We start from the raw sequence: 13,645 nt of genomic DNA, 5'->3' as shown, positions 1-13,645 counted from the left end.
AAGTACTGCTAAAAGTTTAGTCTGCATAAGCAGCTATTTTCAAGCATAATAATCTATCTTTCCTTTTGTCAATTTTCTTTTCAGGAGAAAGGATACTGGGCTTCTCGCATATAAAAATCATCTTCCTGTAAGCCAGGTATTAGTTGGAGACACTAGCCGCTCAGGATCTGAAGCAAAGCTTGGAATCGGTCCACTGCGTTGCCAAGGAGACAGTAAGTACTTTTCATTCTGTGTCTCACAAGTTGTCATTTGAACTTTACCCAGACTGAGGGAAACATATTGACATTTTGTACAAGGGTGTGATTCCAAGCCTGTTGGAAATGAATTAAATGAAACCTGTGGAAATTGAATTATTTCTACACTACCTAATGAGGCACAGAAATAATTTACTTTTCATTTTCACTTAAGAGATCCTTTTTTAAAAAAATAATGAAACAATGCTTCATGAGCATTTTATGAAGAATGCTTCATAGCAGTCTGTGACAAGCTATTTTAAATTTTCACTTTTGAGCATTATTCATGTACATCATAACTTACACAGCAACACAGACAGAATGGTTTTATACGGGGAAGGTCATGTCTCACCAACTCGATTGAGGTGAGAAAGAAAATTGATGGGGGAAGGGTTGTGGATGTAGTTTATATGGGCTTTAATAAGGCATTTGACAAGGTCCCACATGACAGGCTGGTACAAAAACTAAAATCACATGAGATTCGGGGTGGGCTGGCGAGATGTATGCAGAACTGGCTTGGTTACAGAAGGCAGATGGAAGGGTGTTTTTCAGAATGGAGATCTGTAACTCGTGGTGTTCAGGGATCAGTGCTGGGACCTCTGTTGTTTGTAGTAAATGATCTGGATGAAAATGTAGGTGGTCTGATTAGTAAGTTTGTGGATGACATGAAGAGTGGCGGAGTTGCTGATAGTGCCAACGATTGTCAGATGACACAGCAGGATATAGTTAGATTGGAGACTTGGGCACAGAAATGGTAGATGGAGTTTAATCCAGACAAATGCGAGGTGATACATTTTGGAGGATCAAATCTAGGTATGATTTATACTGTAAATGGCAGAACCCTTAGGAACGTTAGCATACAGAGGGATCTGGGCGTGCAAGTTCACAGTTCCCTCAATGTGGCCAAGGTGATTAAGAAGGCATATGGCATGCTTGCCTTCATCAGCCGGGGTATTGAGTATAACAGTTGGGAAATTATGTTGCAGCTGTATAAAACCTTGGTTCAGCTGCATTTGTAGTATTATGTGCAGTTCTGGTCACACATTATCAGTAGGATGTGGAAGCTTTGGAGAGAGAGTGCAAAGAAGGTTCACCAGGATGTTGCCTGTCTCAAGGCTGTTGGCTATGTGGAGAGGTTGAATAAACTAGGATTGTTTTCATTGGAAAGATGGAGGCTGAGTGGAGTCCTGATAGAGGTCAACAAAATTATGAGAGGCATAGACAAGGTGGATAGTCAGAGGCTTTTTCCAAGGGTTGAAGTATTAATTACAAGTAGGCACAGGTTCAAGGTGAGACGGGGAAAGTTGAAGGGAGATGCGCGGGGTAGGTTTTCGCATAGAGAGTGATGAGTGCCTGGAACGCGCTGCCAGAGGATGTGGTGGAAGCAGGAACATTAGCAACATTTAAGAGGCATCTGGATGGGTACATAAATAGGGAGGAAATAGATACGGACCGAGTAAGGGCAGAAGGTTTTATTTTTAGTTCGGGCCTGATCGGCACAGGCTTGCAGGGCCGAAGGGCCTGGTCCTGTCTTGTACCTTTCTTTGTTCTTTGTTATCAAAAAGCCAATAATCCAATGTTCATACAAAATCTGTGGATCAATGTTAATTTGGAAATAATTGTAGCCTGAATAGAAGAATTTTATGCTTTTTTTTGAGAAAGTCCCAATGCAGTAGCCAATAACATTAGGATAATGGTAATCTAAAAGCATTCCGTGCATTATTGTGAGAAGGAGAGAGATAACTCAGACACCAAGGAGCAAATGGAAGTAGGTCGAAGAGAGCAAACCAAAGGTAAGTTCGAAAAGCTATGCTTCTTTGAGGTTTTTGACAAGAGGAATAATTAAGCTAAATTAAAGGATTGAGAACATAATTCCAAAGAGGAAGTCCCTGGTAGTTGAAGATTCCACCAGCAACGGTGCAAGGAGGCCTGAGGGGGAAAGACGCATACTGGAAGATCAGGGCCGGGATTCTTTGGCCATTGGGATTCTCTGTTCCCACCTGCAGCACACCCCTCCCGTAGGTTTCCTGGTGACTTGGGGTGACTTCAGTGGAAAATCCCATTGATGAGCAGCGGAAGGAGAGAATCCCACAACCAGCAAAAAATGCACCACCGAGAAACATGCTGCTGGGGAACCGGAGAATCCAGCCCAGATTATGTAAGGTAAAATATGGGGTGAGAGGAGATTGCAGACTTGGATTGGAAGGAGACCATGAATGGATTTTGAATTAAGGATGAGTAGATTGAAATAAATAAAAATAAAACCTGCATTTATATAGGCCTGGATTCTCTGGTCCCACGGTCGTGTGTTTCTCGGCAGTGTGCCATTTGCTGGCGTTGGGATTATCTACTCCCTCCGCTTGTCAATGGGATTTATCATTGAAGCCACCCAAGGCTGCCAGGAAACCCATGGACTGGGGTGTGCTGTCGGCCCGAACAGAAAATTCCAACGACTAGAGAATTCGGCCATAGTCTCTGCCACACCATGATTAAATATTGGCACATAGAAAACAATGAAAGATGGCAAGGAATAATGGGCTGAATAGTGAATATGATTTAATATTGAATAGAATGCAGGCAGCAGAATTCTGGATGAAGTGGAGCTTGTACAGGATGAACCTTTGGAAGTTGACAACAATTGGTCTGTAGATTACTTGGATTGTGTTGATTGTCTTCAGGGGATTGGAGAGAAATTTTCCTGTGCTTTCCTTTCCTTAATAACCCATGTTTTTTCCTCTTTCTCTGCTCCTCCCAGGAGTTTACAATAAGTCTCCTAAAAGGTCACATAAGGTTCACATTTTCTGGAGACTCTGCCGGAGCCTGTGCTGCTACCAAACAAGAGATCAACAACATAGAAAATGCTAATAAAGATGCTTGAATGTCAGAATTTGAACCTATTATTTGATAAGTTCTATTTAGAACAGTTGTAGAAGGAACCATCCCTTGTGTGCTGCTTTCCTATGTGTCAACATGTGGCCATTGTCTCCATATGGACAGAGAAATGTCAGCACCATTGGCGTTTCAGAGAGCTGATAATTGGATCAAATTCAAGCAAAAATTGTTTTCTACAAGCCATGTCTTGATATAAAATTTAACAAAGAGAAATATTTTAATAAAATGGAGCTAGGAGAATAAGACGTACTGAAACCATACTCTGCAATCTTACACAATCACACATGCACATATTCACATGTACAAACACACACACATAATGGAATGCCAGACTGACTCATTTAATCTCCTGTTAGATCCACTACTGTAGAATTTTCTGGTACAGCATCACGCATGGAGAAATGGGGACAGCTAAGAAGATTTCCTGCAGAACACTCTGCATGATGTATTTTGCAGGTTGTGGAAAAAGATACTTCCAAAGGGTTTTTCTACACAACCTTAGGTTAACGACGGAGGCTTAAAAACCTGAATCGGCTAATCTTAACAATCTGAGACAATTAACAGTTCTATTAAACCTCAGATAATTAATCTTGCATTTTTTCCAGTTGTAAGTAAATATTGCTGTGTTCTCTGATCTGCTAGATCTGAGCTAATGGTTTTGTTTTCAAAGTCGAGAAGGATTAATTATCAATGAAGACTTTCTTGATCTTTCTCCCTGACCCAGAAATATTGTGCATTTAATAGCATGCTTATTTATAATTTATTACTTTTTTTTAATGAATAGACCATCAGTTAAACCATTTAACTGAATTTAAAATAGAATTAATAATAGAAGATGATTCATATTGAAAGGTCAGGCATGAATTTCTGCTTAATGAGCAAGTTTTTATCGAAGAACCTCGGTAAAGGCCAGAGGATCACAGTGCAAGACCAAAGTTTAAAACCAAATAAGTCTGCAGTTCGATGAAGTCATGATATTATGGGGGGAATTTAGACTGAACTCTCCAGGGCAGGACATGGACAATGTCATGGAGAGTAAAACCAAGCAAGTGTGGAAGGGATGGATGACCTGATCCCCATTGCCTTCTCACCAGGCAGACTAGGTTAACATTACCCATCCAACTACAATACTACAAATAAGCACTTTTACACAATTGGTATTCTGCACAGATTCAATACAGATCATACTTGCCAGCCTCCTCTCACTCATGAATCCTATTACAATTACCAACTCATCGTTTTAAAATGATGTGTGTCAAGATTAATGTGGTGTGAAAGATGTCTACCACGCAGAGGTTACGTTAAAGAGAAAGACAACTGTGGGAGCAGTATTAACAATGAATTTCGTACATGTTGTTAGGGACTGTGACAGAAAGGAAAATACATGTAGGAACTGATTGTGGAGAAGATGAAGATTAGTGAGAGACTGGTGCAAGAAGGCCTTAGATCATATATATGTTTCACTTTGAAATTAATTCTGATCAAAACATTTCACATAGTGGAGGAGAGCACCATAGGTTATTAATTGGAGATATCATGCTTGAGGAATAGTCCTAATACATAATGTTGGAGGTGTTGCGCCTGATGATTCAGGTGATAGATTGTATTTCAGTTAAAAATAATATTGGCGGTAGATTTAACAAACATGTTGTAGATGAGTCTGAACACCATCACTCTCCAAGTGGTCAGCACTTAGCAAGGATTTCTATTGCTTGGTTGTTAAGCCATTCTTCAATAGTACAACAATGGAAAAGATGAGAGCACCCAAATGCTGAGTGCTAAACACAAAGGACAGTAAAATAAAAATAAATAGGCTGTGGAATAGGAATGAACTTGGTGACAAAAGAACTTTTACCTCAAAGGTGGATATGAACAGTGGGCATAGATACATAGAATTTACAGTGCAGAAGGAGGCCATTCGGCCCATCGAGTCTGCACCGGCTCTTGTAAAGAGCATCCTACCCAAGGTCAACACCTCCACCCTATCCCCATAACCCAGTAACCCCACCCAACATTAAGGGCAATTTTGGACACTAAGGGCAATTTAGCATAGCCAATCCACCTAATCTGCACATCTTTGGACTGTGGGAGGAAACCGGAGTACCCGGAGGAAACCCACGCACACACGGGGAGGATGTGCAGACTCCGTACAGACAGTGACCCAAGCCGGAATCGAACCTGGGACCCTGGAGCTGTGAAGCGATTGTGCTATCCACAATGCTACCGTGCTGCCCTCAATAGGGCTAGAATCAATAATAACTAAGTAATTTAAATTAAAATGTAGAAAATGAATACTGAAGAGTTGATATTTGGTTAAGTCATATATGGGACTGAATTGGGTGAAATGGATAAAGCAGCCTGCAGTCTTTATTCCACCATGTTACAAAATTTATTGAGGACCATGTAGTGTTTAGCAAAACATTGATAGTTTTTGGATGGGGGGTGGGGATCCCCCTCCTCCATCGTAAGAGCCAGCAGGGAATGTATCCCAGCCCGCCACAGCAGCTCCACAGCCACAAGGAGCATTAATTAGCTAGATACAGGATTTCTCCCTCACTTGGACAGAATTCCTGCCTCAGAGGGATGCTGGATAATCTGTTTGGTCAGCAGCTCTCTATCCCACTGTAGATTCAGCAGCAGCAATGACCAAGACTGGAACTCGATGACTCGAGTTCAGGGCCAGGTAAATGCAGGGGCTCTCATAGTGGGGAGGGCAGGTGAGGCCTGAGGGGGGGTGAGAGGTCTTGATGGAGCAGTTAGAACTAAATAAGTTCACCCATGGAGGCATAGATCGGGGGATGGTGCCTAATGTGGAATGGGCCCGATGTGGAGAGGGGACCTTGAGGTGAGGGCAGACCTCGTTCCCCATGTCCCATTCTGTACCCAAGGCCTGAGCAGAGTAACCTGCAATAAGGCACATCAGAAAAGCAAAGGCAGAATGTGAAACACATGGTAGGAAGGGTTGTCTTGGTGTTGAACAGAGAGCCTGTGGAACAGTCTGACACAGCATGTTGCACCACAGCACCACTCCCTCTGTTCCTCTCTCAAAGCCTTGAATCCTAAGAACAACCCCAGGCTTGATGCCCCATCTCAAACACTGCTCAGAATCTCACTGTTGTTAGTCCAAACCAGAGCCTGATCTTCAAAGCGGAAACAATCCAACAATGGGATTTGAGGGACAGAACAGGAATATTTTTCTAAATTACTTTTGAGTAATGCATTTGATGTAATTTTTGAATTGTATCCATTCCTCCAGACACTCCTTTATCTTTAACTGTTTGAAATCATCATGAGACAGATTGTTTTTTACAAAAATGTAGCAATGAATAGACTTGTTTTTTTAATCTGAACTATGCAGCATTAGGCTTCCGATGAAATCAAATTGACCCAGGTTGGTTTCATGTGAGGCTCAGTTGCAGGTGATAAAAATCTGGATCCCGCAGCACCGTACGTAGCAAGTTATTGTCCGGTATGTCAGTGTAGCACCACTCCGAACTCCTAGGCACGTCCATTTTTGTTTGATTTGAGGAGTGCAACTAGGAAATGTTGATAATACATTTATCAATTTGGTGAAAATGTGATCTGATACCAAAACTGTGCATCTGCAACCTGAGTGAATAGTGTTAAGTAAAGGGTTACTCTAATAATAGTTCCTGAGCATGTTTGTAAGGAGCAATGTCATAACTGTGTCACTCACTGAGGAAAGCTGAGTGAGTCGTACCTAAGAGAGGAGTTATAGCTATCTCCTGACGTTCTGTAGCCTTGCATGTAGTTAGTTATATACATAAAATAATTTTGAAGGAAAGACCATTGTCTCCAGCGAGATCTCTTCTACAATTAGAAAATCAATGTCTTGCAAGATAACCCAGCAGTAACAGATGGTGGCAGCAGTGACTGGACCCATAAGTGAATGGTAAGAAACCAGAAACAGTCCAGCAGCAGCAGAGAGCAGTAGGTGAAGGACTTTGAGGCCAACACAGCAAACACACTGGGGAAGGAATACGTGAGGAGAGCTCAGTGACTAGCAGGGTAAGCAGTGTGTGTAATGCAAACCTTGACCCAGGTGAAGCAATAACCTCTACCTTGCCTCTCCCAGAATCTTTCCTAAATGTAGAGTGCCCCAGACAAGCTGAATAATGGCAAAACTGGAGAAGTTGTTTCACCTGATACTACAGTTCTCCAGGTCTTATGAGTAAAAGTAGCAAGGGCAGAATAGCAGTTTTTAATATGCTGTCAGAAGGGAATGTGCTGGCCAGACAGGGAGTGAACAAAGAGACAGCTTCCTATGAGGATTTTATTAGAGCCTTTGATTCTGGCATGCATCACAGTAACACCATTGGCTGGTGTAATGTCACGTGTTGTGCAATGACATCATTGGAGCATTTTGGGGGCTTTTGTGGAGTTCACCATTGTACCCTGTCTGAGAGCAGCATCTTGTAATTAAACCCCTTGTACTATATTATACAACCTCGACGTGCGGCACCTCTGATCCTTTCTCTTTGCAGCCACAACAAAGAACATAACAGATTCATACTTGCGTCTCCGCCGAAACATTGTAATTGAGACGGTCAAATTTAATCGGTGCAGTTGGAAACAAAGTGAAGGAATCGATTCATTCACCCAATCGCTATTGTTTGGTTGACAGTTGGGAATGCAAAACATTAAATGATGATTTCATCAGAGATAGAGGGAGAAATTCTCCGACCCCCAGCAGGGTCCACCTCTGGTGGCGGCGGGATCAGCCGCGCGACCGGGCCCCCGGGGTCCTGGGGGGGTGCGGGGCGATCGGACCCCGGGGGTGCCCCCACGGTGGCCAAGCCCGTGATCGGGGGCCCCCGATCAGGGAATGAGCCAGTGCCATGGGGGCACTCTTTCTCCTCCGCCGCCGCCACGGGCCTCCGCCATGGCGGAAGCGGAAGAGAAACCCACAGCGCGCATGAGCCGGTGGTGACGTCAGCGGCAGTTGCCCGCTGACGTCACCGCCAGCGCATGCGCGAACCGGCGAAAGCCTTTCGGCCAGCCCTGCTGCCGGGCGGCGGGCCTGAAAGGCCGCTGGCGCCGGTATTTGCGACAGTCGGCGTGGTGCCAACCACTCCGCGCGGGGCTAGCCCCCAAAGGTACGGAGAATACCGCACCTTTGGGGAGGCCCGACCCCGGAGTGGTTGCCGCCACTCCCCTATGCTGGGACCCCCCGTCCCCCGGGTAGGGGAGAATCCCGCCCAGAGTGTGCAATTTAGCGGCCACATCCCACCGGAATCGGGCGGGACACAGTTGGTAGATCCCAGGAGACGCCTCTCCCAGTATTCTCGATGGTTATATCTAAAAAGATCTAACCAGATCTCGGGAGACGTCACAATCTGGGTAGAAAAAAATGAGAAGGCAGACTATTATCTGAATGGCCATAAATTAGGAGAGGGGAATGTGCAACGAGACTTGGGTGTCCTTGTGCACCAGTCATTGAAAGCAAGCATGCAAATACAGCAGGCGGTAAAGAAGGCTGGTATGTTGGCCTTCATTGCGAGAGAATTTAAGCACAGGAGCAGGGATGTCTTGCTACAATTATACAGGGCCTTGGTGAGGCCACACCTCGAATATTGTGTGAAGGTTTGGTGTTCTTATCTGAGGAGTTCTTGCTGTGAAGGGAGTGTAGCGAATGTTTACCAGACTAATTCTGGGATGGCAGTACTGACGTATGAGGAGACATTAGGATTGTATTCGCTGGAGTTCAGACGAATGAGGGGGCGGTGGGTGGGGGGTATCTCATGGAAACCTATAAAATTCTAACATGACTAGACAGGGTAAATGTAAGAAGGGTGTTCCCGATGATGAGTGTGTCCAGAACCAGGGGTCACAATCTGAGGATACGGGGTTGACCATTTAGGACAGAGATAAGGAGAAGTTTATTTACCCAGAGTGTGGTCGGCCTGTGGAAGTAGTTGAGGCCAAAACATTGCATGTTTTCAAGAATCAGTTAGATATAACACTTCGGGTGAAGGGGATCAAAGGATATGGGGGAAAGCGGGATTAGGCTGTTGAATTGGATGATCAGCCATGATCATAATGAATAGCGGAGCGGGCTTGAAATGCCGAATGGCCTCCTCTTGCTCCTATTTTGTATGTTTCTATGTATCTTTGTGGGCGGTACCCAGTGTTGCATGGTTAGGTGAGTTTAAAAACTCACCAAGCCGTGCTGAGGCCGAATCGAACAGCTAACGAGCCTCGCTGAGGAGACTCCGGCCGAGAACCGATCAGTACTGGGCCCCACAAACGGGGACCGGGCATCATGGCACTTGGGGAGGGGGGGGGGGCATGTGATCGGAGACTCCCAAGTGGTCGATGTCAAAGCAGGCTGGCACTCTCGCACTGCTACTGTCACCCAGGCACTTTGGCACCATCAACTTGGCATCTGGCATTGCCACCTAGGCACCCTGGCAGTATCAACCAGTGGCACTGTCAGGGTGCCAGGTGGCACTGCCAATCTGGAAGGGGAGTGCCAAGCTGGCAATTTTTCCCTGCTGGGGATTGGGGACAGGGTGAACTACTGGAATATGGTGGGATGTGGGGTGGCTTGAGGACCCCCCAACAGGTGAGTTGGGGCATTGAGGGATCCAGGGATTGGGTCAGGGGGATCGAGAGATCAGGGTGCCAATGGGGAATGATGCTAAGTGTGGCCTTGGGGGGCCATTCCTCGCTGGTGCCCGAAATAGCAATAGACTGCCGTTAGATCATTGGGTAAATGTTGGGAACAACACCTCTAATCCCACCCAAAACCGATTCTGATTTTTTGGGGGCTGGATCGTGCCCATAATAGTATAATTGTTTCAGATGAAAACCTTTTTATTTATTCCTATATGGAATGTGGCGTCGGTGGCTGGGCCAGCATTTATTGCCCATCCCTAATTGTCCTTCAGAAGGTGGCGATGAGCTACTTTCTTGAACCACTGCAGTCCTTTTTACAATCTCGGGAAGATTTAACTCTTAAGTAGAGCTGTGCAAATGGCCAAGCCAGACAGGTCAAAAAACGGAAGCAAAATGGACTTAGTAAGAGGTTCAAGAGAAATCCTGCAGGAGCAGCTGGTGATGTTGTTCAGTTTGGGGATGTAAAACTGAAAGTACATTGCATCAAAGATCAGGGGAGCAGACTATAAAGGTGTCAATCACCATTACCAATGTCGCTGCTTTGGTGGGAAGAAAGTCCACAGGTGCAAAGAATGCCCCACCTGAATTGGGAATGCCAAGATTGGTCATTTTTAAAATAGTGGTCATTCAAGAAAGTCTGTGTTTACAAAGCAGAAGAAATCTGCTACGAAGCTCCATCCAAAAGGTACTGGAACGAGACAACCAAGAAATTACCTTCCTCGGAGAAATATAATAAAATAAAATTCAACACTTGAGCAGTAACGTGGAAATCAATGACCATCGTGCTGAATTCAAATCAGATACAGGAGCTCAAGTCTCAATTTCATCTGACAGTTTAATGGCTGTAAAAATTTACGCTCCAAATTTCATCAGTTTAATTCCAATATATCGGAGGAATCAAGCTGAAAGGTAAAGGTCAGCTTGATGCAACACTGAGGTACAAAGGTACAAACATCTCTGAGACACTATATATTATTCCGAATCAGGATTGCTCTTTGTTGATCAGGGATGGCTGCATAGGTCTGCACCAAATCCTTGAAATTGGTGAAATCAACAAACAGGAACAAGGCAATAAATTTAGAAGATAATTTCCAAAACTCTTCAGAGGCTTGGGAGAATTGAAACTTTACCACATCACACTCAATACATGCAGAACCCATTTGCCTATTTCCATTCAGGAAGACCTCAACCCACTTCTGAAATGGGTTTAAAGTAGGCAAACCAACATCTGCTGGGATAGACCAACATTAACATAAATAAGGCAAGAAACTGTCTCCCTCCTTGTGAATCAGATTGAAAATTTTTGAAGTAAACAGCATAAGGATTGAGAAAGAAGTCTAAATTAGTGTGGGTGAATGCAATGTATAATCTGGTACTGGAAGGGAAATAAAGAGAAAGAAAGAAAGATTAACTGAGAGAGAAAAGAAACACAAATAATTTTCAATTTGAAATTTAACCTTTTTAATATCTCCAAGAACAATTAAAACCTGAAGGAATTGGACTGCACACTTATAATAGTTAATTTTAAGTTTCAGAGAGGTTTATTGGCACTAGTCATGAATGGGTACTTGATTTAGTATGAGTATTTTCAGTACTTTCTGTGCAAATTTTTTTTTCTCAAAGTGCTGTCTTAGGCAGCAGGAAAAGGGGGGGGGGGGGGACAGTCCATTGGCTGCCTTGATGGTATTTTAATATTTTGGGAAAAAAATGGGAGGGATGGGTCCACAATGCCATGCCGATGGAGCGGGCTCTGATTGAGCCTGCCCTGCCAGCAACATATGTTTTTGAAAGGTCGGGCCGCTATTTTAAAGGGTATCCCAATTGTAAAAAAAATAAAAATAAGAACACAAACACCCCAGGGAACCCCCCCCCCCCCCCCCCCCCCCACCCCAAACCTCTACAACAGAAGGACCCACCAAGCAGTTCCCCCAGGCACCTCGTGGGGGCAGTGCCAGCGAGCAGTGCTGGGAGAAAGTGCGAGTTGGCAATGCCAGGTGGCAGTGCATGGATACTGTCAGGGTACTGCCCAGGCATGACCCCTAACCCCTTGGGAGCTTTACTTACCTGTTCACCCCCAGTGGGCTCTGTTTGCCAGGTTCCCTCTTTATCAATACTTGTTGTAAACCCTGCCAACATGATGTCATGCCAGCGGAGGGGAAGGTGCAGAGGAATTCCCTATGTGGTGGGATGATACAGTAGGGAGGCTGCTAAGTGTATGTTAATGTATTTAAATGGAGTTCCCATCATTGCATGACGGAAACCCCGTTACATGATTGTTTGAGGGGGTGGCGGTGGGAGGACAATCAAGCAGGGAAATGCCAGCGTCAGAGCAATTTTGGGACACATCCTCGATTCTCCACCCCACTACCATTGCTGCCTTCCAAAAACAGGGGCAGAAAATCGACCCCCTCTGTTTTTATTTCAGAATTCCAGCATCTTCAGTGTTTTACTTTTGAACTTAAGTCAGTACAGGACGAGACTTCACTTTCTTTGGCAACTTATTTTGTAACTCAGAAAAGCAACTTCCACAACTAACTGTGATCTGCCCTTGATCTGAAATTGGTGCACCATTTGTGCGGAAAGAATGGAGAGACTCATTAGTTTTCTTGTTAGCTTGGCAGGAAAACCTGGGCTGATGTCACCAGGCATGCTGCAAATTGTTTAGCAGAGAATATATTTACCTCACAGACAGCCTTAAGATGTGATATTGCAGGAGGCATCTGGGTAAATGTTCAAATACAGTGATCCACAAATTCAACTTGTATTTCTAACATCAAGCATGTTAATGGTGTCAACATGTATTTGCTTTGCCGTTTGATAAACATAGGCTGAAAGTCTGATATCAAGGCACTAACTGTTGATGTGAAATAACTTCTAAATGTATGCTGCAGTTATCAAACTGTTTTGGAACAATCAAACCAGTCAGCACTGCCAGAGATGTTCTGGGATTTAAATTATCAGAGCAAAACAACTCTTGGGTACTGTCAAAAATTATTATGTGTTCACACACATCAAACGCTGAAAGGCGAAAAGCTTCTACTGATCTTAATTCGGTTCTTAACCCCCCCAAAAAATGATGCATACCAAAATGGCTGAGATTTCAAAGTTCTTAACTGAATGGTGAACATGTAACTGGCTCTGTTCTGCTGATTTTTATCCTGAAAGTTTGGAGACTTTTGGTAAATCTCAGACACCTATTAATTTGAACAGAATCATTTTAGCTGTGCCTTATTTTATACTTTTCTGTAAAGCTCTTTGGGATGCTTTATTACATTAAGGGTGCTATACAAATACAAATTGTTTTTAGCTTCTAGCTCTAGGGTCATTAGTTTAAGTAGTTTAAAATAGTCCAGATCAGCACTCCCGTCTCTGTCGGCAAAACACCCATCCAGCCCAGTGGTGGTAGCAACGCTAAGAACTTGGAACCAGATGAGACAACACTTCAGTTTAACAGAGGTGTCCACCATAGCCCCCATCTGCAGCAACCACAGGTTCCTACCAACCATGCTAGGTGTCACCTTTAAGAGGTGGAGACAGGACGGGGGGGGGAAGCTACTAATCAGGGATTTCTACACGAGGGACAGGCGCACGACCTTAGAAGAGCAGAAGGGGAGACTAGAACTACCGAACGGACAGGAACTCCGACACTTACAAATCAGAAACTTTCCCCACAAGGAGATGACGAGATACCTTAGAGCCCCGAGAGACACAATGTTGGAGGAGCTACTGAACACTATGGAAAAAGACAACTGCGGGGATATATACGAGCAACGTTTAGAAAGGGCGAGAAGAGCAAGACGGAAGTGGGAGGATGAACTAGGGATGGAAGTAGGGTGGGGACTCTGGAGTGATGCAATGTTGGATCCCTGTGTCTATCCGGA

The 13,645-nt window shown here is 44.3% G+C and overlaps 1 protein-coding gene across 1 annotated transcript in view; it reads left to right on the top strand.

Annotated features, from left to right (window-relative positions):
• cntnap2a (contactin associated protein 2a) overlaps window positions 1-13,645 on the top strand; it is a 2,445,269-nt gene that overhangs the window by 1,838,101 nt on the left and 593,523 nt on the right. The window contains exon 15 of the mRNA XM_038797786.1: window positions 85-212. Coding sequence (XP_038653714.1) covers window positions 85-212 — 128 coding nt within the window. The remainder of the gene's footprint in view (window positions 1-84; window positions 213-13,645) is intronic.

Source organism: Scyliorhinus canicula, chromosome 5, assembly GCF_902713615.1.
Source record: "Scyliorhinus canicula chromosome 5, sScyCan1.1, whole genome shotgun sequence".
NCBI lineage: Eukaryota > Metazoa > Chordata > Chondrichthyes > Carcharhiniformes > Scyliorhinidae > Scyliorhinus > Scyliorhinus canicula.
The sequence above is the reverse complement of the archived record's forward strand: the minus strand, read 5'-3'. Positions and strand labels throughout refer to the sequence as shown.